The sequence below is a fragment of the Pezoporus wallicus genome, unplaced genomic scaffold (assembly GCF_028554395.1).
Source record: "Pezoporus wallicus isolate ANWC-B61680 ecotype Strahan unplaced genomic scaffold, APGP_CSIRO_Pwel_v1 scaffold_7402, whole genome shotgun sequence".
NCBI classification, from domain to species: domain Eukaryota; kingdom Metazoa; phylum Chordata; class Aves; order Psittaciformes; family Psittacidae; genus Pezoporus; species Pezoporus wallicus.
This window is the reverse complement of record NW_026641037.1, coordinates 3,527,844-3,549,920: the sequence shown is the minus strand read 5'-3', so window position 1 is coordinate 3,549,920 and position 22,077 is coordinate 3,527,844. Positions and strand designations below refer to the sequence as shown.

Below are 22,077 nucleotides of genomic sequence, written 5' to 3'. Positions count from 1 at the left end.
ATACGACAGTAAGACAGGAGTTCTTAGGTACTTCTTGATTGTGAAAGAAAATGTAGTAGTCCTGAAAGAAAATGTAGCAGTCTTGGCTGCGATTCCTCAGTTAAGTCAACAAAGATACACTTTTCACTATGAAGTATCTACAGTCAAAACACATCCCCATAGAACCATTTAAATAAGAAGCCTCAATTTTGAGGTTTTTAACATATCATACAAACAACTTGAATGACCTAATAGAGTTGAATTAGAAGTACTTTTAATTTCTCCAATAAAAGAAGTTAGAGGAGATCTGGATGCTCTGATAGCGATATTGTGTACCATCTAATTTTAAAACTTGTATTTTTTTAACTATTATAGCAATATTGGATCCAATGTATTTGCTGCTGTTTTGTGTTACCACTATTTTAATTTTATGTAATTTCAAGTAATTCCTCACTGCGAGATTACAAGAATTGCTGCAGAGGCTTAGGTGTTCATTTGTGGACCAAGCAATTCTTCTAAATTCAGCAATGCAAGTGGCTAGATTTCATGCTGAAGGTAGCATTTAGTTGTTGTTTGTTTCATACTCTGAAGTAGGTAGTGCACTGGATCATATGTTTTTTGTTGAATATGTTGGAGGTTTGAATGTTGGATTTTTTTAGCTCAATCACATTTAAGTGCGAGTTTTTGTAAGGGGCGTAAGGTATTTTGTACTCTGTCTTCTTAAGAGATTGCCTGTGCATGGTCATGCTATAGCTAATCCAAAGAGGAATGTGGAGTTCCTCTGTAGACAGCTAATCATTGTCTGTCTTAAGACTGGATTATGACTGTAGCAACAGTGCAAAAAAGAAATTGTCATATGTAACTTGTCATTGAAGAACAGAGGTCGTGATCTTCGGCAGTGGGTTGTGTTTTTGCAGTGAAAGGCATTTGGAAGTGAGAGCTGAGGAGGAGGTTCTTCCTGGCTGCTCTCATAAACAGTGACTACTATTGTTCTCATGGGGATATTCCTGATGCCAGATGTTTTCTGGGAATTAATGGTGATCAGGCTGCACACTCATATCTTACTGTATCCCAGGTTAGTTAGAGGCTGTGTTAGGGTACTTATCTGTTACAATTTGTTCTAAAGAGTTTTTGTTGTTAAAACAGTCTTCTTCAAAGAGAAACAGAAAGGTATTTTTTAAGCACTAAAATGTATTGCCTCACTTGGTGAGTAGTAGTGCTTGGAATAAACTCATTCTCTGTCACTTCTTTTTAAGACCCTGCCCAGCAGACTTGCCTGTTGTCCAGGTGGGTCGTAATGGAGATTCCCGCTTAATCTTTACTCTCTAAGCTTGTGTGCTTGTAGCTGTCCCACTGAACATGCATACTAGGGTCAGGTGATAAGAGCATGTCACACAGAAATGAGCCATAGTTGTTGTCCCTCATGTTCTGTAGATGAAAGTGCAGCTGTTAAATGATCTAGGTTATTATATAGCTAAAACACATTCTTTTAAAATGCAAATTCAGAAAACATCTCCAGTGTTATCAATGCTTATATATAGGCTCATAGATTAAGTCTATTTTTGTGACTTAGAGTATCAGAACATGTTGTAATAGGACATTGAAATTGTACATTGATACTGAGTTCTGTTTTAATAAAATAAAGTTGATAGAATATGACATCTGGGGAAAAGAAAGTAAAAGGGCTGAGTCAGTAGAGAGGTACAGAAAACAAATACTGGTTTAATTCTTTTAGGGGAGGGGCAGAGACACATGGCGGTAATCCATCCTGTCTTTTGGCAACATCATATGGGACAGAAGCCTCAACATGTAGTGCCTGAGAGATGGGGAGAAGATAGATGGGCATCTGGCCAGTATTCTTACACAGCTTCATGTCTTTCCAGTTCAGGTTGCATTTCCCAACAGCACAAGTTAAGCCTAAATCTCAGCCCCTCACATTACTGCAGGCTGCGGGAAGTATATATAACAGGAATTTAACCCTCTTTAAAAACATTAGGAAACTTGTAAATCATGGGGGAAGTATTAAAAGGTACAGTTTATGTGGAAATCCAAGGACTCAAACTGGGAAGTGCTACTTTTATGGCTGATTGCACAACTTCAGTTTATCCATTTGCCCTTTTGTGTAGAAATAGCTATACAGTTTAATAAATTATATTCTTATATTTTTCCAATACAGAACCTTGCTTCATTCAGTGCATGAGTGGCATGCACTAAAAGGCATCAGTCATTATGTAGAAAGTTGAAATTTCTTCCTCTTCCTTGCCCAACCCAAGTTTTTGGATGTTTGATTTTGTGATTTAGCTAGTAGAATCTTAACCTTAATGTGAATGTGTATTTCCTGTTGTTTCTATTACCAGCTGATAGACCCACGTGAGGTTAAACGTTCATGGGCATTTAATGGTATTCCGCGTTTTAAATGAGAACTTTGCAGAGACACCATTTCTTACTACCTTAAATGTGATATTTAGTAAATGTTGCAGATGAGTACCATGTTGTTCTTATTTTTGTGGGTTGTGAGAGCATAAATATGAGGGTCCTATAATTGTGGAGGAAGTTTGTCCTTCACAGGCATATAGTAAATTCTGTGATCATAAGGAGCAGCCTTTGTCAGTCGTGGAAATGACATTTCAACCTGAATCATGTTTGTTGTCTAGACTAGGGACTCTTTGGTGCCAGAAAAATAGTTATTTTGGAGAGACAAGTGGAAAGTATCTGTAACCTGTTTCAAAGAATACTGAGTTTCTAAGCTGTAGATTAATATATTGTGTTAGCTTTTGTCTTTGCTGAAAATAATTGAAATGTTCAAAACCTAAGCGCTGTATCTTTAACACTTACGTTGCATTTGATGGGCCAATTTTGTGATTTAAGATACACATGATTGCAAAATTGGCCAATTTTTGATAATGAGAAATTACAGAACAAAATCTGTTCGTTCAAATGTTTTTTTTCAGGCATGGTTGTTTGGGGGTTTTTGCTGGTGGTTGTTGGGGGTTTTGGGGAAGTTTGGGTTTGGTTTTTTTTTTGTTTGTTTTTTTTTGTTTTTGAGGCAAACATGAAGGTCTTAGTGACTTCATTAAGGATGTAGGTATCATTCATTGCTCATACAAGGAAGGCAGTCAGGCCCTTAGTATATTTTTTTTTAATCATTAAAAAAAAATCTTTGTGTGGCAAAGGAAAAACATGGAAATGTTTGGTTTGCTTCCTTCTAGCCCCTCTACACACTTTTTTTCCTTGGTTAATGATAAATCAGTTTTTAAGAAGAGTTTCTGTCAAAAACCAAAAACCATTTCCAGATACAAGCTGTTGCTTTTTGCTCCTGTTCTTAATGAAAATTTATTAACAAAGCAGAATTAACCTCCATTTAATATCGTGAGCTTGCATACAAGCATACTTTACAGAGTACTTGTACCCTTTTTTTAAAGGTCTTAAAAATCTAGATAGTTCACAGGAGAGTAAATCTCCTGTCCAGACCGTAAGTCGCATATGTACATTTGTGCATGTCACAGAACTTCATAGAACTAGTTTGTATTTCTTGCCTGTTGGTATCACACTGGTTTTGCAAGTGTGTATTTAGAAATAAATAAATGCTTTTAGTACAACTATTCCAGCTACATGAAATTTTGCTGATTTGGATTTATGCTAGAAGAAGGAAAGATAAAAATTAACAGTGTCTAAAGATTATGAATAGCATATAAATGTTCATTCCTGTATATAGTTTGCATTGATACATGTTTCCTAAAGCTCTTTGAAGTGGTAATATTACAGTTTTTGGTTTATGCATGCATTCCCATGGAGGTTACAAGCTCTTAGCAAAGAGGGTTTCTATCTCTAAAATAGTTGAATAAATTGAAGATTACTTGTAATCAAAAGTAAACATAGAACAAAGTTTTGCATACTACTTTAGAAAATTTTAACTGACCAATAGAGCCTAGTAAAAATCACAGAGGGAAAATATTTGCTGTATGTCTTGACTCTGGTTTGTTTTTTTTGTTGCAGGTGCTAAATAAAATATGCTGTTGTCAATAGGAATGCTGATGTTGTCTGCCACTCAGATATACACTATTCTGACTGTTCAGTTATTCGCGTTTCTGAATCTTTTACCTGTGGAGGCAGATATTTTAGCAGTAAGTATAAGAAATCTCTGTAAAACTGAATCTTCTTTTAAACTATTCTATTAATGAATCAGTAAAATAAATGTTATAGTAGGTTGCTCAGAATGGAATTGCCTCGACATTTTAGTTCAATAAAAAAAAGAGTGCATTTTCAAATGAGCTTACAGATGATGTGTGCTCAGATACCGTGACAGAGTACTTCATTCCCTTAGACATTTTAAAAGTTCAAATCTGACCAGATACCCTATAGCATGTTATAATCCTGTTAAAAAATGTCATGATTCATTGGTTTAGACACCAATTTAAGTTTTGATGATGAGTACCATTTTGTAGGGTAATGATATAAAATGAAGTAATATAATCTTTTGTGAGTGGTATAATTTATGTGTGTGCCAGAGGCCTTGTCAGTTAAGTGTTTGTGTGTGTTGCACCTAGATAGATGTATATATATTTTTTTTAATAGCTCATAGTATGTGCTCTCATTAAGAATAATTTTGTTGGTATGTGTAGAATTTTAAATTATCAGGCTAATAAAGAATATAATGAACATAGGGTTAGTGGTAAAAGTTGTTGCAGGGCTGTGTATTAACCAATTTTATATATAATTAAATGTAAGTACTACAGTCTTCATAGTCTCTGCTATTTACAGTACTATCCAGGAGAGTTGTTAATATCCATTAATTTAAGAGAACAGCACGAAAAAACCTTGAAATTAAATGTTAAAAGTACTTAAAATGTCATGGTAATGTGGGGTTGATGAGTACTGGATTATGCAATTTGGATCTTTGGGATGTTAGTGTTCTATTATTTTTTGTAGATACAAATTTTAAGGATCAGTGCTTTATAGATAATTGCTTTATTGTGGAACTGACATCACCATTCTATTGTGAAATTTTAAAAATTGCTTTCTACTGTAAAACTGAATTTCTCTCCTCCCCTTTCCTCTCTAACCAAGCACGTGATTCCTCTTTTCATAAGAAACCTCTTTTTCATTCTTGCTACTTCCTCCCTTAGAAAAGATATTTAAAACAAAACAATCCACCCACATAAAAAAGGGCATTTTTTAAAGTTTAGCTTAATTTCTTTTATTTAAACTTGTGTGCAGTATTCTGAAATAATTCCATCTAAACATGAAGTGTGTTATTCATGAAGTGTCTGGGTATTTGGAAGTTATGGATCTATTCTCATGGGAGAATAGCATCATCGAGTGCTTTGGGTTGGAAAGGACCATAAGATCATCTAGTTCCAACCCCCCTGCCATGGGCAGGGATACAGCGGAATTGTGTTGTTTGCTTGTGCTGCTGTTGATTCCCTCTCCCTCCTGCAACAGGAAGGTTCCCAATGCTGCGGGCTGGCTATTGTCAACTGAAGGAACCAGTAGAAGGCTCTCCCCTCATCCCCCCCCGCCCCGTTTTGAGAAATAGCACCTTGTAACAGAAAGATGAGTAGAAAGGCTTTTGAAGGGTTAAAAAAGGGTTTTGAAGGATTTCTGAGAATATCTTTGCAGCAGGAAATGAAAAGATGAACTAGGCACTTCTTTAAAGTTTGCTATAAAAAGTCAGTGGAAAGCTTATGAGATACTCAGAAGACAGAATGTTTGCACACTGTGTCACATGGAGTTGAAGGCTTACAAATATTTTATAATCTTGGGAGATTTCATGGTTCAGTGATTGTCTGTGGAGTAAGATTCCACTCAAATTTTGGGTTCTCCAACAAAAGAAATTCTTTTCTGACTGATTTATGTGTGTTATGCTTCAGTGTTCTTGGGTAGTTGCAGCCTCAAATGAAGGATTATGTTTGTATAAAGTAGTTACATGTATATGAAGCATTATTGTTTATTTTTAAAACAATGGCTAAAAATAAACAGGGTTGTGTCTGACTCCCAGATTAAGTTGGGGGTTGCTAAGTGATTCAAAAGAGTAGCACGAGCTCAGGAAGGACGTTTTAAGAAGGCGGATGAGTGAATAGTGAGAATGGAGGAAGACAGGTTTTACTCGCACAGTGCTGTGCTATGTGATGGTAGGATGGGAGATAAGGTGAAGAGGTTTTATGGAGCAGGTTGATTAAACAGAACAAAAATGCTTCCTTCAGATTTAGTTCCATTCCTGTCTCTTCCCCCTCAATTTTATTAAAATCTGTGGGAAGGCAGCTCCTTTGAAATTTTGCTCCTTTGAAAGAGTTAAGATAAATCATGGTAGTGTTTTTCTGTGAACTGTAGTTTGAGTTTCTGTGTCTAAGCTTGGCTCTTAGGAAATGCCTTGTCCCTCTGAAAGAAACACAATCCTTACTTAACTGTTCTGTATGACAACTGTGTAATACAATGAATAGGCAAATATTTCTGAGTCACTAAGCTATGTAATAAAACTTAACCAACTGATGTGCATTCAACTCAGTTATTATGTAATTCACAACTTTTGCAAGAAACTAACTTTATTACTTTTAATGAAAAAATACAGCATACATAATTTATTTTTTTAATTGTGTGTGAATTCTGCATTGGTTAGACATATCATAGAGCTACAGAAGATGAACAGAGAAAGGGGAAACCAAGTTTCCACAGATCTAAGGTCTTTGTAGTATTCCTCTGCTTTGAAATGAGAGTTCATCGTTAATATAAGACAAAACCATATAGTTTTCAGCTGCTAACCTGAATAGACAGCAGGTAATTTAGAAAGGATAATGTATGGAAGCTATTCTTTGCCTACAAGAAACCACCCGTTAGACGTTGTTCTTCCCTGTATGTGAGCGAATTCAAAGGAAAAAAAAATAAATAATACCCAAGCCAACAAGAACACCACAATCCAAAAAAACCCCACACCCCAGAACCTCAGCTCTTTTGATTTTTGAGCTTTTTGGGTTGTTTGTATTTTATAGTCTGCACGTATGATGGTATTTGAATTGTAGACAGTAGAAAGAAAATTTAACATATGGATAATTTAACAGAAGATCTGTTACTTCCTTGTATTGACAACTAGTTAAGAAAAGAATGATATTGCCATGACAAGTGGAAGAAGCAATTTTGTGATTTCATTGACATGGTCCCAAGAGGTTCTATGTCTGATAAATACTTTAATCTAAAAAACAAAAACATGGTTTTGTTTATTTCTGTTTATACCTGTTATCTATTTCTCTCCTGTTCCAAACCTGAATTTTCTTTAAAATTTGTTTATTTTAGTATAATCTTGAAAATGGAACCCAGACCTTTGATGACCTACCTGCTAGATTTGGTTACAGACTGCCAGCAGAAGGCTTGAAGGTAAAATAAAAAATAAAAAATCCCCACTGTGTCTGTTGAACTGTATCTGCTGAATATTTCTTCTGTAAGCCAAAAAAGATAGAAGTTAAATGAATAGCACTGAGGAAGAAATACAGAACAGATTAATCTACTGCTCAAGCAAAACAGATGTGGAAAAGGCCTGAAATGAAACCTCAAGGTGACACCATTTTCATGCCTACTGGTTTTGTTTTGGGAAAAAGTTAGAGATGTGTAGTTGTTTACTGACTATATGAGAAACAGTGCAATTAAGTAATTTGCCCATGTAGTGAGCCAGTTTAATAACATCCAAAATAAATACAAGGAGCTTTGATTCTAATCTTTTTAACTGTTAGACATCTGTGTTGTAACTAAGGTGAAGGTTGTCATCTCTGTAGTACTGAGTCTTAGTCTTTAATACAATACTAAAACTTATTTCTTTGGATTTTAATTATTTTGTAAAAAATAAAAATCCAGTCCAGTTGTAGTTAGCCTTCAGTTTCTATGTATGTATTTCTTGAACTGCAACGTAATGCTGTGTGATTTGTATAAAACTTCTCCACAGAATACAGTTGGTTCCAGGCATACCACTCCAGTTAAAAAGAGTAAATGCTTTATGTGAAACTATGTAACATAAGTAAGGTTTGCTGCGCTAAGTGGGGGAACCTCAGGGACCTAAATTTGTGTGTCAGCAAATCAGTGCAGAATCTTCAGTGGATCTTGCTTTTAATAAAGGGTGTGTAGTGTTGTGCCTGTCACCACAAACTTGATAAAGAACAGGTTGCTGGGTGCAGCTTCTCTGCTAAAAGGGAAATTACCGTTACAAAATCCTATTTCCCAAAACAAAATTGCTCCTCTGTTGAAGGTTAAACTTTATGAATACTACATATTTATGGATAAAATGTAAGATTATATATAAAAAGTATATTTAAACTGACAGTTTATAAACACATAAATTGTCTATTAGATATATTTTATATATTTAAACTATCAGTTTATAGCTATGTTTGTATATAATGATATAATTTCTGCACAGGTGGTGACCTCTCTATATATCTAAATCTGTCAGTGGAAACAGCTTCAAGCTGTCAACTATAGGAGTTTCTTGAACTCACAGGAGCTTCTCATGATCTTTATTCACATAAAACAAATTACTTGTATTCTTATGTTCTAGCAATTCACTGCTCTTTGTCTGTATGGTGACCTCTTCTGGCTTTAAAAACGGTTTAAATCTGTATGAATATTACAGGGATATCCTTATTTCAAATGCTACTCCATTGCATTAGCCTCCAAACTCATCTGTTATGTTGGGGCTGTACTGCAGACACAGAGCAGATTTTCTGAAGAGGTGTGTTTCAAATGAAGGGTAGGCAAAACCTGCTCTAGGTATACAGTCTGGATTTTTCTGTATCTTGATAATCAAAATCTGTTGTGAAGAGATTGATAGAAGGAAATCTAATTACCAACAATGTAATTATTACCTAATATTAATAAAATTAATAAAGCTGCTCCTTTCAGGTGATCTAGAGATTTGATCAAGGAAAAGAGCATATTCTAGTAAAGGAAAAAGGAATGTCTGCTTTCTTTACAGCTAGAATGGATAGTTTTGTGAAGCGTGTGTGCCACTCTTTTTGGCATTTGCTTAAAGGAAACTTCTGTATCAGCGGTGTTTACAGAGCATGCATTGTAGTAGGGAAGACAGTTTAGAGTAGTAGTCAACCCTGAAGTCATGCCATTGTGGAGAGGGACTAGTGCCAGTGTGTTCAGTATTTGGGTGAGCATATTTTCCAGTTAATGTTAAAGCATGAGGTTAGGAAATTTTCTACTCAGACCATTTTCAGTAGTGGAGTACTAACTCAGTCACATAGAGACAATCCAAAGACTGCTTCAAGACTGGTATTTCCAAAACTTCCTACATCTGTGGATCTTTCAACTATATCAGATTTGAGGACCTATAGTCTTTGCTTAGAATAGTAAACAGCTATTCTGTATGCTAGTTCAGTGTTGATTTCACACACATAACCTTCTTCCATTTTCCCCTTTAATTGCCAAGTGAAATAGGTGTTAGTGCTTCTCAGGCTGTTATACTTCAGTTCTCTTGTTTGGTATCCATATGTCTTAGGTTACAATTCCACAATATTGATGTAGGAGGGGCAGTCCTCTTTATCCGCTGAATTATGCTGCAAAGTCTGAGTTATGAACTTCAGATGATGTAACTGGGAAAACTGTATTTTCTGTCTAATTCTTTATAGACATGAAGATTCTGATGAATTACAGTAAATAGGAATGTAGCAGAACTCTTGCTATGATGTAGGACTGAATTGATAATAAGAATTTGTTCAGCTGTTGTATGAAAAAGTACTTAGAATCATAGAATAGTTAGGGTTGGAAAGGACCTTAAGATAATCTAGTTTCAACCCGCCTCCCATGGGCAGGGACACCTCACACTAAGCCATGTCACCCAAGGCTCTGTTCAACCTGGCCTTGAACACCGCCAGGGATGGAGCATTCACAACTCCCCTGGGCAACCTGTTCCAGTGCCTCACCACCCTAACAGGAAAGAACTTCTTCCTTATATCCAATCTCAACTTCCTCTGTTTAAGTTTTAACCTGTTACCCCTTGTCCTGTCACTACAGTTGCTAATGAATAGTCCCTCCCCAATATCTTCATACGGGAGGTGCTCCAGTCCCCTGATCATCCTTGCGGCCCTCCTTTGGACTTGTTCCAACAGTTCCATGTCCTTTCTATGTTGAGGACACCAGAACCGCACACAATACTCCAGGTGAGGTCTTATGAGAGCAGAGTAGAAGGGCAGGATCACCTTCTTCGACCTGCTGGTCACGCTCCTTTTAATGCAGCCCAGGATATGGTTGGCTTTCTGGGCTGCGAGTGCACACTGAAGCTGGCTCATGTTCATTTTCTCATTGACCAACTTGTCTGCCAACTCCTTTGTTAAGGCAAAGAGAAATGAAGCACCTGTTTCTGTTCGTGTTTTCTAGGGATTTCTAATAAATTCAAAACCAGAGAATGCATGTGAGCCTATAGCCCCACCTCCACTGAGAGACAATTCGTCCAGTGCTTTTATTGTGTTAATTCGAAGGCTTGAGTGCAACTTTGATATCAAGGTAAGATTCTTCTAATATTTTTTCCCCCTCTCTGTTTCAGGGGCTTAAAGAATTTACTGGTGCTTCAGAAAAATACCTGTAGGTAACATCAGGATAGATGCTGATTTGAACCGAAGGGAAAATTTTGTATACAGGCATATAAAGCAGTATTGTAACATGATTTAGTTTAAGTGTTTGGAGGCCAGGTTACTTGGGAAATAAGGATGGCAGATGCTGCAGTTTTAGAATAAAAAGTATTCGGTAGCAGTATCAGCTTTTCTTGCCAGTTAGAATCTTTGCTGCAAGGGATCACAGCAGAGCTTCTTGTGGCTCACATCATCTTTTGGCACACACTGAGACCATGTAAACAATGGTAGTGTCATAGCTGGCTGATGGGGAGAGGAGACAGTGCACCGTTGGGTAGAAATGGGCACTAATGGCAGGATGGAAATGTTTTTAAATGTTTATAACATGTAGGTGTTATGTTACAAAGTATTTATAAAAATTTTGACCTACAGCTGGAGTATTCTCTGTTAATTTCTTTTTTAAATACAAAATCAGAATTATTTGTGCTTGGCTAGAATATATGGTTTTCTTGAAAATGGCCCTCATACAGGGGCAGCTGAGGATATCCTAAGGAAAGCAGTGCTCTTTAATTTGCATTGACTTCCTTGCACTAAAAGGAGATCCAGCCCTGTCTGTTGCTATGTGGTATGGTCAGTTATGTGGTATGGTGTTTAAACATGTGAATTCTATCCAGACTGTAGATGCCGCTGCTCACGTAATCTACCTTCACATCAAACTGGGAAATGTCATATATTTTGTACTATGAATCCTGTCACTGTGTGTAAATGGCTTAGTGAGAAAAGGAAGGGCAGATGACTAATTGTCATTTTCATATCCTCCTTGCCTATCTGATTGCTGCTTCTAAATTGATGGAACAGTATTAGATTTGTAGAATCAGAGAATGGCTAGGGTTGTTAGGGACTTTAAAGATCATACAGTTCCAGTCCCCTTGCAGTTTTACTGCTGAAGACATGGTTAAAGGAAGAGGTCAGAATTTTTCGACCTCTGGAAGGGGTCTCTGGAATTTTTCGACCTCTGGAAGTCTGGAACAGACTTTTAATCAGGAATACTCGCTGAAAATTACTTGTTTTGCTGAAGAAGCTAGCACTGTGACTGAGCCTTCAGCATTTTTTACTGTGGTGCTAAACCACAAAAATCACATCTCTCTTGCCGGCTACAGAATTCTGAGATAGAGAAGCTTTGGAAAGGTAGGCTACAGACAAGAGTCAAGCAGGGGGAAGACATACAGAATTGCTTTTCCACATAGCTATCAACTTAGTAAATGTAGATTCTTGTACTTTAATTTTACGCACCTTGATTTGCCACACAATGAGCATTCGTTGCAGAAAATGGAAGATTTGTACATTACTGTTGAGGGATTTCCGTGGTCAGTCCCTCAAGGATTAAGTCACACTAGCTTGGTGTGTAGAAATTTTTTATTATGTTTTGTATTTCATGTTGTATCCATGGAAAAGAGGATTCCCACACTTCATTAAACAAAGAGTATGGTGGAAGGTGGATGAGAAGTTCCAAGGCAGGCATGGGTATCTATGTACTCACTGGCAAGTGAATTCGCTCTTGTGTTGTTAATGCTATTGCAACATTGCGTTACATTAATTTTATGCATTGGGTATCTATGTACTCACTGGCAAGTGAATTCGCTCTTGTGTTGTTAATGCTATTGCAACATTGCGTTACATAATTTTATGCATAGTACAGCATTTTGCCCTAAAGTTTCTGCCATGAAGTGGTATGTGCATAGAGATGTGAGTTATATTACATGTCAGCTACTTGACTGACAGGATGTTTATTAGAAAGCCCTGTCTCTTCTTTTGTTTGACATTGAAAACTACAAATATAGGTGCATAGTTATTTCTTGATTTTTATTGTGTAAAAATATATACTATGCCAAAAACCGTCTCCCCTTGCAGACTCCCAAGGTGTCTGCATTTTCCAGCGATACTGTTTTGCTGTTTGGAATACAGCTGTTAGGAATAGAGGGAGAGAATGTGAATTGCTGGCACTCATGTAACTGTTGAGTAAAGAGTTGACTAATTTACTTATAGTGAAAGGTTACTATGCAGTAAGAAGTCACTTCCTGAAGGTATTTCATCCTGCTTAGGTGTATCTGAAAAATGGGTTAGTGCTTCATTTTTGGTGCACAATTAATGCTCTTGTCTTTGGGGTCCTGAGTGGCAAGGGTGAGCTTCACAATGTGATTGAACAGGCAGTTGCTACTGCTTTTTGCAGCTGGATGGGGTGATTAAGCCTGTGGTAGCTTGTGTGAAAGGTGCCTGGCTGTGATTGTGTCACTGCTGTCCTTTATTCGACTAACCCTGTGTCACTGATAGCTCGAAAGCACATTTATGTGTGATTTTACAGAAACGCCCTAATTTTATAATCCAGTAATTAAGCAAAGGGTCTGTGTTATAAGGAACTAGCAGAAGTGTGCAGGGAAGTGGAACACTTCCTTAAGTAATACAAATTATTTACAATCTGTCCTGAAGGATAATATTTCGTTGTATAATGGGCGGTTAATAAATACTTATTCGGGACATGATGTCAAAGAAATAAACCAAGCAAACAAGAAAATGAATGCTACATAGAAACTATCACTAATTACCATAGCACATTTATGTGGCTATGAAGATTAAGAACCTGTGATAACCAGGGATCTTTAAAGCTCAGAACACTCAAACTTTTGTGTTTCTTCAGTTTCAATGCTTGGTGACTTGTAAATTGTCCATGATGGCTCCATTACTGCCATTCTGTGTCACCGGTGAAGATATATAGATATTCAAAGTTTTTAATCCTTTTTTTGTCTTGCTCTTGACTGTTTCATTTAAAATTCTTATGCCTTTTTTTGGGTGTTTTTTTTTTTTTCCCTGTTTTTGCTATTGTGCAGCAGGCAAGAAGGCTTCATATATCATACTTCACCTAGAGAACCTCTTTTTTTTTCAGTATAATCAGTGGAAGCTTTCCAGCTTTACAACTCATGTTCCTCATTGTTTGTCTCTTGAGAAATTGGGAGTGTGTGTGTGTATACGTACACATGTATTTTCCCCTCTCCTGAGGGTAGAGGTCTTGAAAAAGAACACCCAGGTTTCCCCTCGGTTTTCCAGATCTGGTGATGATAGTCTGCTGTAGAAGAGAGGTGGGGGTGACTTCTTGTAGGACCAAGATTTGTGTGTATATTTGTAAGGAGGTGGTATTTGGTGCCATAATATCCAAATACTGCAACTGTTTTCCAGTTTCAAAGGCATTTAAAGCTGTGATCTTCTGTTTGGTTGTTCTTAATGATTCTTTGTTTACCTGTTACATAAATATTTGCATTACAGTGTCCTTCAGTAAATGCATGCATCTCAGTGCCCCATGCTAGCTTAGTTCAGAGCAAGTCTACCCAGCTGTTGCCAAGCTTATTAATGTAGTTTTAAACAGGAGTTGAATACAGGATGAAACCTTAATGTTTTCTCAAGGTTTTCTAGTGCTTTTTGCATTTTGCTATGAGTTTCAATGCTGCTGTGGATGCATTAAAGCAGTATCTAAGATGAATAGTTGTAACTTGGTTATGCTTATGTTAGTAATAGTCACTGCAGCAACTGCCATTTACATGGCCTTTAGGCTTTGTCTATATTCACAAAAAGCCAGTATATATCATAAATGTAGCTAGTACACAATGCTTTTATAGTTTTGTATCCATATTTGTAATTTTATACTTTTCCATGAGAAAGCTACTGATACCTGGGCTGTCAAATTAGTTATTTCACATTTTTAAAGGCACAGAAAAGATACTACCCATGTGATTTCTTAAGCTATGAAATGGTAATTTCTAGTTTACCAAAGTTAGTGCCTTTATTTTCAGTTATGATTAAATATTATTTTTATCTATCCATAGAAAGTTTTAAGTTCTGTTTTTAATATATGTAAAAAATGTCTGTCTGCAGACAGTGTTAAATTGTTTTTCTGGAAAAGTAGTATAATTACAGGAATATAAAATAATGACATTTTTATTTTGCAACGTGCTAGTATTTATAACTTGTTGAAAGTGTACCTTGTCTTAGAGAGGACAGACAGGTTGCTGTGTTTTGAAGCAGTGCTTTTTGTAATATGTACTTTGTGTGGCTTACAGGTTTTAAATGCACAGAAAGCTGGATACAAGGCAGCTATAGTTCACAATGTTGATTCTGATGACCTCATAAGCATGGGATCCAACGACAGTAAGTACAGGTATCACTTCTTCTCTCCTGTTTGAAAATCATTTCACCCACTAGTGTACAGTATTAAAATCAGTATAAAGCATTATGATGAACTCACACTAAAAAAAAAAAACACAACACCAAAAAACAACAACAACCCCCCCCCGAAAACGAACAACCAAAAAAACCCAAAACAGACTACAAATGAACCTTCTCAAACCACCCCAACAAACAACGCAACAAAAAAACCCAGCAACAAAACCACAAACACCACCGTCCTAGGTTCAGCAGTAGCAGTCATTTTTCTCCTCCTTGGTAGCTGGTGCAGTGCAGTGTTTTGACTTTCAGCTCGGGAACAGAGCTGATAACAATGATATTTTGGTTTGGCCAAGGACTTTGTGAGGTTCATGCTCTGCCAGGGAGGAGGGGTTGAGATAACGACAGTTCTTTTTTGGCGCCCAGTGTGGGGCACGAGGGGTTGAGATAACAACAGATCTGACCGGATTAATCGTTACTAGTCACAGTGCTGATTTATTGGCTCTCAGAGTTCTTGTTGATCTCACAGTTTCAGAATGTTGTAACTTACTTAGAGCCGGTATTTGCTGTGTTAGTGTTTATCAAGTGTGGGGCTTGGGCTAAGGTTCTTGTTTCACTGTACTTTATGGCAATGAGTTGTTATACAGGTGGGCTCCAGCAGCAGGGTGGGACGGATGTGGCTGTGGACTTGTACCTGGCCGTCCGGCTGCAGAAGCTGCTGAAGGGGACAGTGAATTATTTTGAGCCTGGTGGGCCCATGGCACTTCAGGCCATCAGAGCAGAGATGCAACATAGAGATGGACTCAAGATTGAGGGGTGGACTAGCAATGGACACTATTGCCCAGGTTATTCACAAGTATGAGCACTGCACACAGTCTCTCCTGCTCTGGAAGACTGTTACAAGAGATGGAGCCTGACATCATGGACCAGATGGATTCATCAGCTTTATAGGGACTGGTCCATGCACTTAGATAAGAGTGATGGTATATTGAAAATGTGGGATCTGAGCATGACGTGAATGGTGTGGAATAAGGGGTGGATAATGTCGTGGGTTCAGCAGTAGCAGTCATTTTTCTCCTCCTTGGTAGCTGGTGCAGTGCAGTGTTTTGACTTTCGGTCTGGGAACAGAGCTGATAACAATGATGTTTTGGTTTGGCCAAGGACTTTGTGAGGCTCATGCTCTGCCAGGGAGGAGGGAAAGCCAGGAGGAAGCAGAGACAGGACACCTGACCCAAACTGACCAAAGAGGTATTCCATACCACAGCACATCATGCCCAGGATGTAACTGGGAGTTAGCTGGAAGGGCTGGTGCACTGCGGGGTTGGAGGAGGTATAGGTCAGAGCTTGGTCATGCTGGGGGGGAGCGAGTTATCGGTTGGCTGGTGGTGAGGTGTTGTATTCTCTTCCCTTGTTATTTCCTTTATCATTATTATTATTGGTGGTAGCAGTAGTGCTTTGTGTTATACCTTAGTTACTAAACTGTTCTTATCTCAACCTGTGGGAGTTGCATTCTCCTCTCTGTCCCTCCAGGAGTAGGGGGAGGGAAAGAAGGGGGGAAGTGAGTGAACGAGTTACCTGACTGGGTTTAAACCACGACAACCACCAAAAACAAACAAAAAAAACCCCAGGAAAAATTCACCCAACCAGAAATCCTCATTTTAATATTTTAAAACAGGAGATGCTTGTATAAGAAAGTATATATCTACTTGTGTATTATTTGTGGCACTAAGTTTGTATGTTCTCCAAGCGTTTCTTTTGGTTTTCCTTGAAATTTTAGTTCAGCTGTTCTGGGATAAATGGTTAAATTTGAGATAGACTGTATAACTGATATGGAAAATAGTGGATATGGTCTTAAGTAGAAATATAATAAAATTAAACTACTGTATTGGAAGGAAATCAAACTTTAAAATACAGCTTTTTAGTATTTGATAGTAGTTCAGTAGTTTTGTGTTTGCACTGTTGTGCACATTTTCTGTTCCCTTGGACAAAGGGATTCTAATTTCATATGATGCATATTACATATTTTCAGTTTTTCAGTTGGAAAAGACTCGTTAGAGACCAGTTCACTATTTTCTGATTATGATGCTAGTTGTTCCAATTTTAATCTTATATGGAGTCAATGTGTTAGAACAGTTTATAATCTAGTCAAAACTTTTGTTTTATGGTGTATGGTTTTTGTCTGTAGTGCTGTAATGACTTTCATTGTGGCATTTCTTTATTTTGTTTAGTTTTTGAGCATGCTCAATATGGAACAAGAACATAAATGAGAAAAAAAAGTCCTTCCAAGTGGAAACACCATTGAGTAAACTAGGAAGTGAACTTTCAGCAAACTAAATGGCAGCTAGGTAGCCCGGAAAGCTACATGAAAGTGGTTTTGATGAATTCTCAACCCATGTGACTGTTATTTTCAGGTTTCGCTGAGAAATCAAAATGTAGAACACATTCGCAACAAATGCAGACTTGGGTGGTGTGAGGTGACACTAAGCCATATATGCTTTTGCTTTGGGAAACCTGAATGCTTTGCTATTAACTAAACTCAAGATACTTTGACACTTAAAATGTCGAGCATAAGTCAGAGGTGCAAATCAATATAAAGTGAAGCTGAGGAGGTTTTCTACAATATGGGATTTATCTTTCAGTGTTTTTCATTTGTGCTGCATCTTTTGAGCTTCTTATTACCTTCACTATTAAGCAGTGAAGGGGGAGGAGAAAGTTGCACTCAGTGTCTTGAGACTGAAATAAAAATCTGGGATTTATTCATTCTGGTTTTCCTTCTTTTTGATCTTTTCTATCCAAAGCTGTTTCCAGTATGTTCCCTTATAAATAGGATGAAAAGAAGGGAAGAAAGATTAATTAAAATTTACAGTAACAGATAACAAAATCCTGAGTTTCCAGAAATTTTGGAAATCAGTGGAGATGCGTGACTGACGAAGTCTCTGAATAAGAGTGATAATCTGGTTAAGCTTACTCTGATGGTTCTTCTTTTGTAAAAATATTTTGGCTGTATTTCCCTTTAAATGTTCCACTAAGAACTTTGATTTCTGTACCTGCAATAAAATACCAAGATATTTTGTCAGAAAAATACTATCAATTCTTAAGTGATGTAAAGATACTTATATCAGTCTATATGTCATTATGTTAAAATGTCTTTATGTTGTAATAGTCTCATAATATTAAAAAGTCTTATGTCTTAAGAATGCCCATAGTGTCTGCATAATAAGTTTTATTCCTACCTTTTTTAAATACAGTTGAGGTTTTAAAGAAGATTGACATTCCTTCTGTCTTTATTGGTGAGACGTCAGCTAATTCTCTTAAAGAAGAATTTACTTATGAAAAGGGGTAAGTTATCTCATATGCAGCTGTGTTATTCCTTGCATTAAGTCATTGCCTCTTTTTTAACATTTATGGGTTTAAAATAGGATGCTTTGATGACAGAGGCTATAGATATTCCAGGTAAAACTGTGTGCCTGAAAGCAATGGGCAGAAAAGATTTAAAAAATCAATGTAAATTTATTTCCTGCAGGGAAGTTACCATCTATTTAGGAAATGCTGCTCCTTTATTTGCATATAGCATTAAGCATGAGTTTAGCTAATGATCTAGGAATCACAGAAATGCTTGTGAGAGTATGTCTATTTCAGATCTAAGGGTGTATTATTTTTACAATGTGTTTCAGTTCTCACTGAAGTCAGATGCTGGTCTTTGGCGGGGGGCAGGGAATCATCCTTTATTAATAGCTCTAGAACAAATCACAGATAACTTCCTATTCTAGGTAAATCTGCAGGAATCATTTAAAATGATTCTAACAGCATGCATGATTAGGTTTGCACTGCTTCTGTTCTGCTTTTAAGTTTAAAACTTGAAAAGCATTGCGAGAACAAGATGGTTGAAAAATGTATCTTGAATAGGATGGAAAAGGAGGTGTGTTTTGTCATTAGTCTAACAGTCTTGCTTCTGTAGGTTTGCCTGTCCTTTCACTGAGTAAATCTGAACTAGATTGTGTCATTGTTCTCAAGTAGATGCCTTGATAAATAAAGTGTGGTTCCACAAGAGTAGTGGTTATAGAACTGGTAACACTTTTACACATTGTACTTTCTCAGGTGTTTCTGACTGTTCCAACAGAATAATAATGGCATTTTACTTCCTCAAGTATCAGTACATACTGCTATTCAGATATCCAGTTGCCAGCATCCATACCAGGTTGCCTAGGAAGATGTTTGGTTACTGTACTGTATTTTACTGACTCCTCAGAGGACAGAGGGTGCGCCTTACTATGCTTCATGATTTGAAACTAAACCTTCCGTATAACCCAGAAAACTTTAGTAAATATGAGTGATTTTACAGTACGTTTTGACAGAGTTTATATAGTCATGTTTAATGTATGGTGTCCCTGCCCATGGCAGGGGGGTTGGAACTAGATGATCTTAAAATCCTTTCCAGCCTTAAGTATTCTATGATTCTATGTTATGTTTCTCTCATTCTGCTATTAAAGCAGCTATGAGATTGTTTTCCTGGTTGCTTTAGATGTATTTATGATTGAAGTCAGTAAGTAGTTTTGACTCCCAAAAATGTTCAAAGAAACATTGTTTTATCCTTTCATTTGTTGTTGTCTTTACATTACGTGGCTATCAGCTGAATTTTCTATGTTGTGCATAGGTAGGTATTCCTTTAGTGTGCCTAGTGATAATGCTTTATTTCAGTAGGTTGTTTTTTTTTTTCATTGTACTTATTCTTTAATTCATTATTAAATTCTAACTTATTTAGAAAGTGTTACCTTTTTCTCCCCACAGTGGCCATGTTGTGTTAATCCCAGAGTTCAGTCTTCCTTTGGAGTACTACTTAATCCCTTTCTTAATAATAGTAGGGATTTGTCTTATTCTCATCGTCATATTTATGGTAAGTTTCTTCTTCTAATAACATTTTTTCTTTCAAATGATCATAAAAACCTGTTATTTGCTAAATTTACATGAAGGGATACAGTAAAAGAAAGTAAAGGTTGAAGGAGGTTATCCTGCCCCTCTACTTTGCCTTTATGAGACCCTACTTGCAGTTCTGTGTGCAGTTCTGTGTACAGTTCTGGTGGCCCCAACATAAGAAGGACATGGAGCTGTTGGAGCAAGTCCAGAGGAGGGCCATAAGGGGGTTTGAGCGCCTCCCATATAAAGACAGGCTGAAGAAGCTAGGGCTGTTCAGCCTGCAGAAGAGAAGGCTGTGTGGAGACCTCATAGCAGCCTTCCAGTATCTGAAGGATGCTGGGGAGGGACTCTTCATTAGGGGCTGCGGTGACAGGACAAGGGGTAATGGGTTAAAACTTAAACAGGGGAAGTTTAGATTGGATATAAGGAGGAAGTGCTTTACTGTGAGGGTGATGAGGCACTGGAACAGGTTGCCAAAAGAAGTGGTAAGTGCTCCATCCCTGGCAGTCTTCAAGGCCAGGTTGGACAGAGCCTTGAGCAAACTGGTCTAGTGGGAGATAATCTTAAGGTCCTTTCCTACCCTAACCATCCTGTAACAGTCAAATCTCTGTGTACTATACATACCTGTACTTGTAATCCTCTATTTTGTCAGTAAAATAAACTGAATTTTGCCAAAAGAATTTTGGCAAAGGGGTATCTTTAAGGGATCCATTAGGATGTTCTACTTGGCATATAACTGCCTAAAAAAGAACTATCCTCAATGCTGCCCTTTGTTTTTTATCCAATAATGGCCTGTCCTTGTGCTCTCATAAGCTGAGACTATGTCCAACTTTAACAAACTTGTACTGCATAATAAACTTTAGTCCCTTGTTCCACTTTGCAGTTTGTTACTGCAGGTGTAGTAATGGATCAGCAAGCTTGGAACATGTTACAGCATACAGCATATGACTAACAGCATATATGTTACCTATAGAGGTTCTCAGCTAGATATGTGTCTCCTGTACATAGCTATGCTATTTAAACTTCATTATTTCAGAATACTTGGCATCCCACTTCTTGGAATCTGTGCTGGTCTCTGACCAATTGTCCTGGGTTCAGCAGTAGCAGTCATTTTTCTCCTTCTTGGTAGCTGGTGCAGTGCAGTGTTTTGACTTCGGCTCAGGAACAGAGCTGATAACAATGATGTTTTGGTTTGGCCAAGGACTTTGTGAGCTTCATGCTCTGCTAGGGAGGAGGGAAAGCCAGGAGGAAGCAGAGAAAGGACACCTGACCCAAGCTAGCCAAAGAGGTATTCCATACCACAGCGCGTCATGCCCAGGATGTAACTGAGAGTGAGCCGGAAGGGCTGGGAGACTGCGGGGTTGGAGGAGGTATGGGTCGGTGCTTGGTCGGGCTGGGGGGGGGGGGGTGAGTTATCGGTTGGCTGGTGCTGAGGTGTTTTATTCTCTTCCCTTGTTATTTCCTTTATCATTATTATCACTGGAGGTAGCAGTAGTGATTTGTGTTATACCTTAGTTACTAAACTGTTCTTATCTCAACCTGTGGGAGTTGTATTCTTTTTGACTCTCTTCTCTGTCCCTCTGAGAGTAGGGGGAGGGCAAGAAGAGGGGGGGAAGTGAGTGAACGAGTTGCCTGACTGGGTTTAAACCACGACACCAATTTATTATTTTACTTTGAGATGAAAATCAAGTAATGCATCAACTGTTCTATAGCATTTTATTAAAATATTTCTTTGTTAGTGGTTTTTTTTCACTGCAAATTACGTATTTCATTGACATCTTGGGCATATTTGGCATAATCGGAATTGCAACAGCTCTCTGAAAACAAAGCAGAAGTGGTTAGCTAGAGGTGATGTAAAAATTCACCAATGCTTTGTCTGACCTGGTGATAACCTTGGTTGGAGGACTTTGTCTCAGTTAATTGGGTGAAAGTACAGCCGTATTGTATCCTGATGGTCAGCATTTTGATGTGAGTAGAGATGGTATGTCTAACAGAGAGCCATTACCAGGGATAATGTTCTCTGAACATCTGTTCCAAGACTATCAGTATTCTAACTTGAGCGTCACTAATAATCTGCTTAAAGTACACCTAAGTTGAAAATTGAAACAAAATACTAGTAATCTAATAAATGGAATGTAGAATGCTGTGAAAGGGACTGTAGTATCATTTTGAAAATCAGAAGTACTTGCTTTGCACCTTATCAAAATACGGTGCGAAGCACTGGTCTGTCATTTTTTGGAAGGGTACTGATAAGGGAATGAAGGTAATAAGAATAGTTAGGGGGGCTCTTTTTTTAAACAGCAATTTGGAATGTTACCATTGAAGATAAAATTAATGAAGGAGGGGAGACATGCACTGTTGACATTACTGACATAACAATACTGTTACGAGGAGCGTGAGTTTGACTTTTATCATG

At 37.5% G+C, this 22,077-nt stretch overlaps 1 protein-coding gene across 1 annotated transcript in view; it reads left to right on the top strand.

Annotated features, from left to right (window-relative positions):
- Positions 1 to 22,077, top strand: part of RNF13 (ring finger protein 13) — a 38,672-nt gene that overhangs the window by 2,561 nt on the left and 14,034 nt on the right. The window contains exons 2-7 of the mRNA XM_057421867.1: positions 3,976 to 4,103; positions 7,267 to 7,347; positions 10,345 to 10,470; positions 14,645 to 14,732; positions 17,996 to 18,086; positions 19,536 to 19,641. Coding sequence (XP_057277850.1) covers positions 3,990 to 4,103; positions 7,267 to 7,347; positions 10,345 to 10,470; positions 14,645 to 14,732; positions 17,996 to 18,086; positions 19,536 to 19,641 — 606 coding nt within the window. The 5' untranslated portion in view covers positions 3,976 to 3,989. The remainder of the gene's footprint in view (positions 1 to 3,975; positions 4,104 to 7,266; positions 7,348 to 10,344; positions 10,471 to 14,644; positions 14,733 to 17,995; positions 18,087 to 19,535; positions 19,642 to 22,077) is intronic.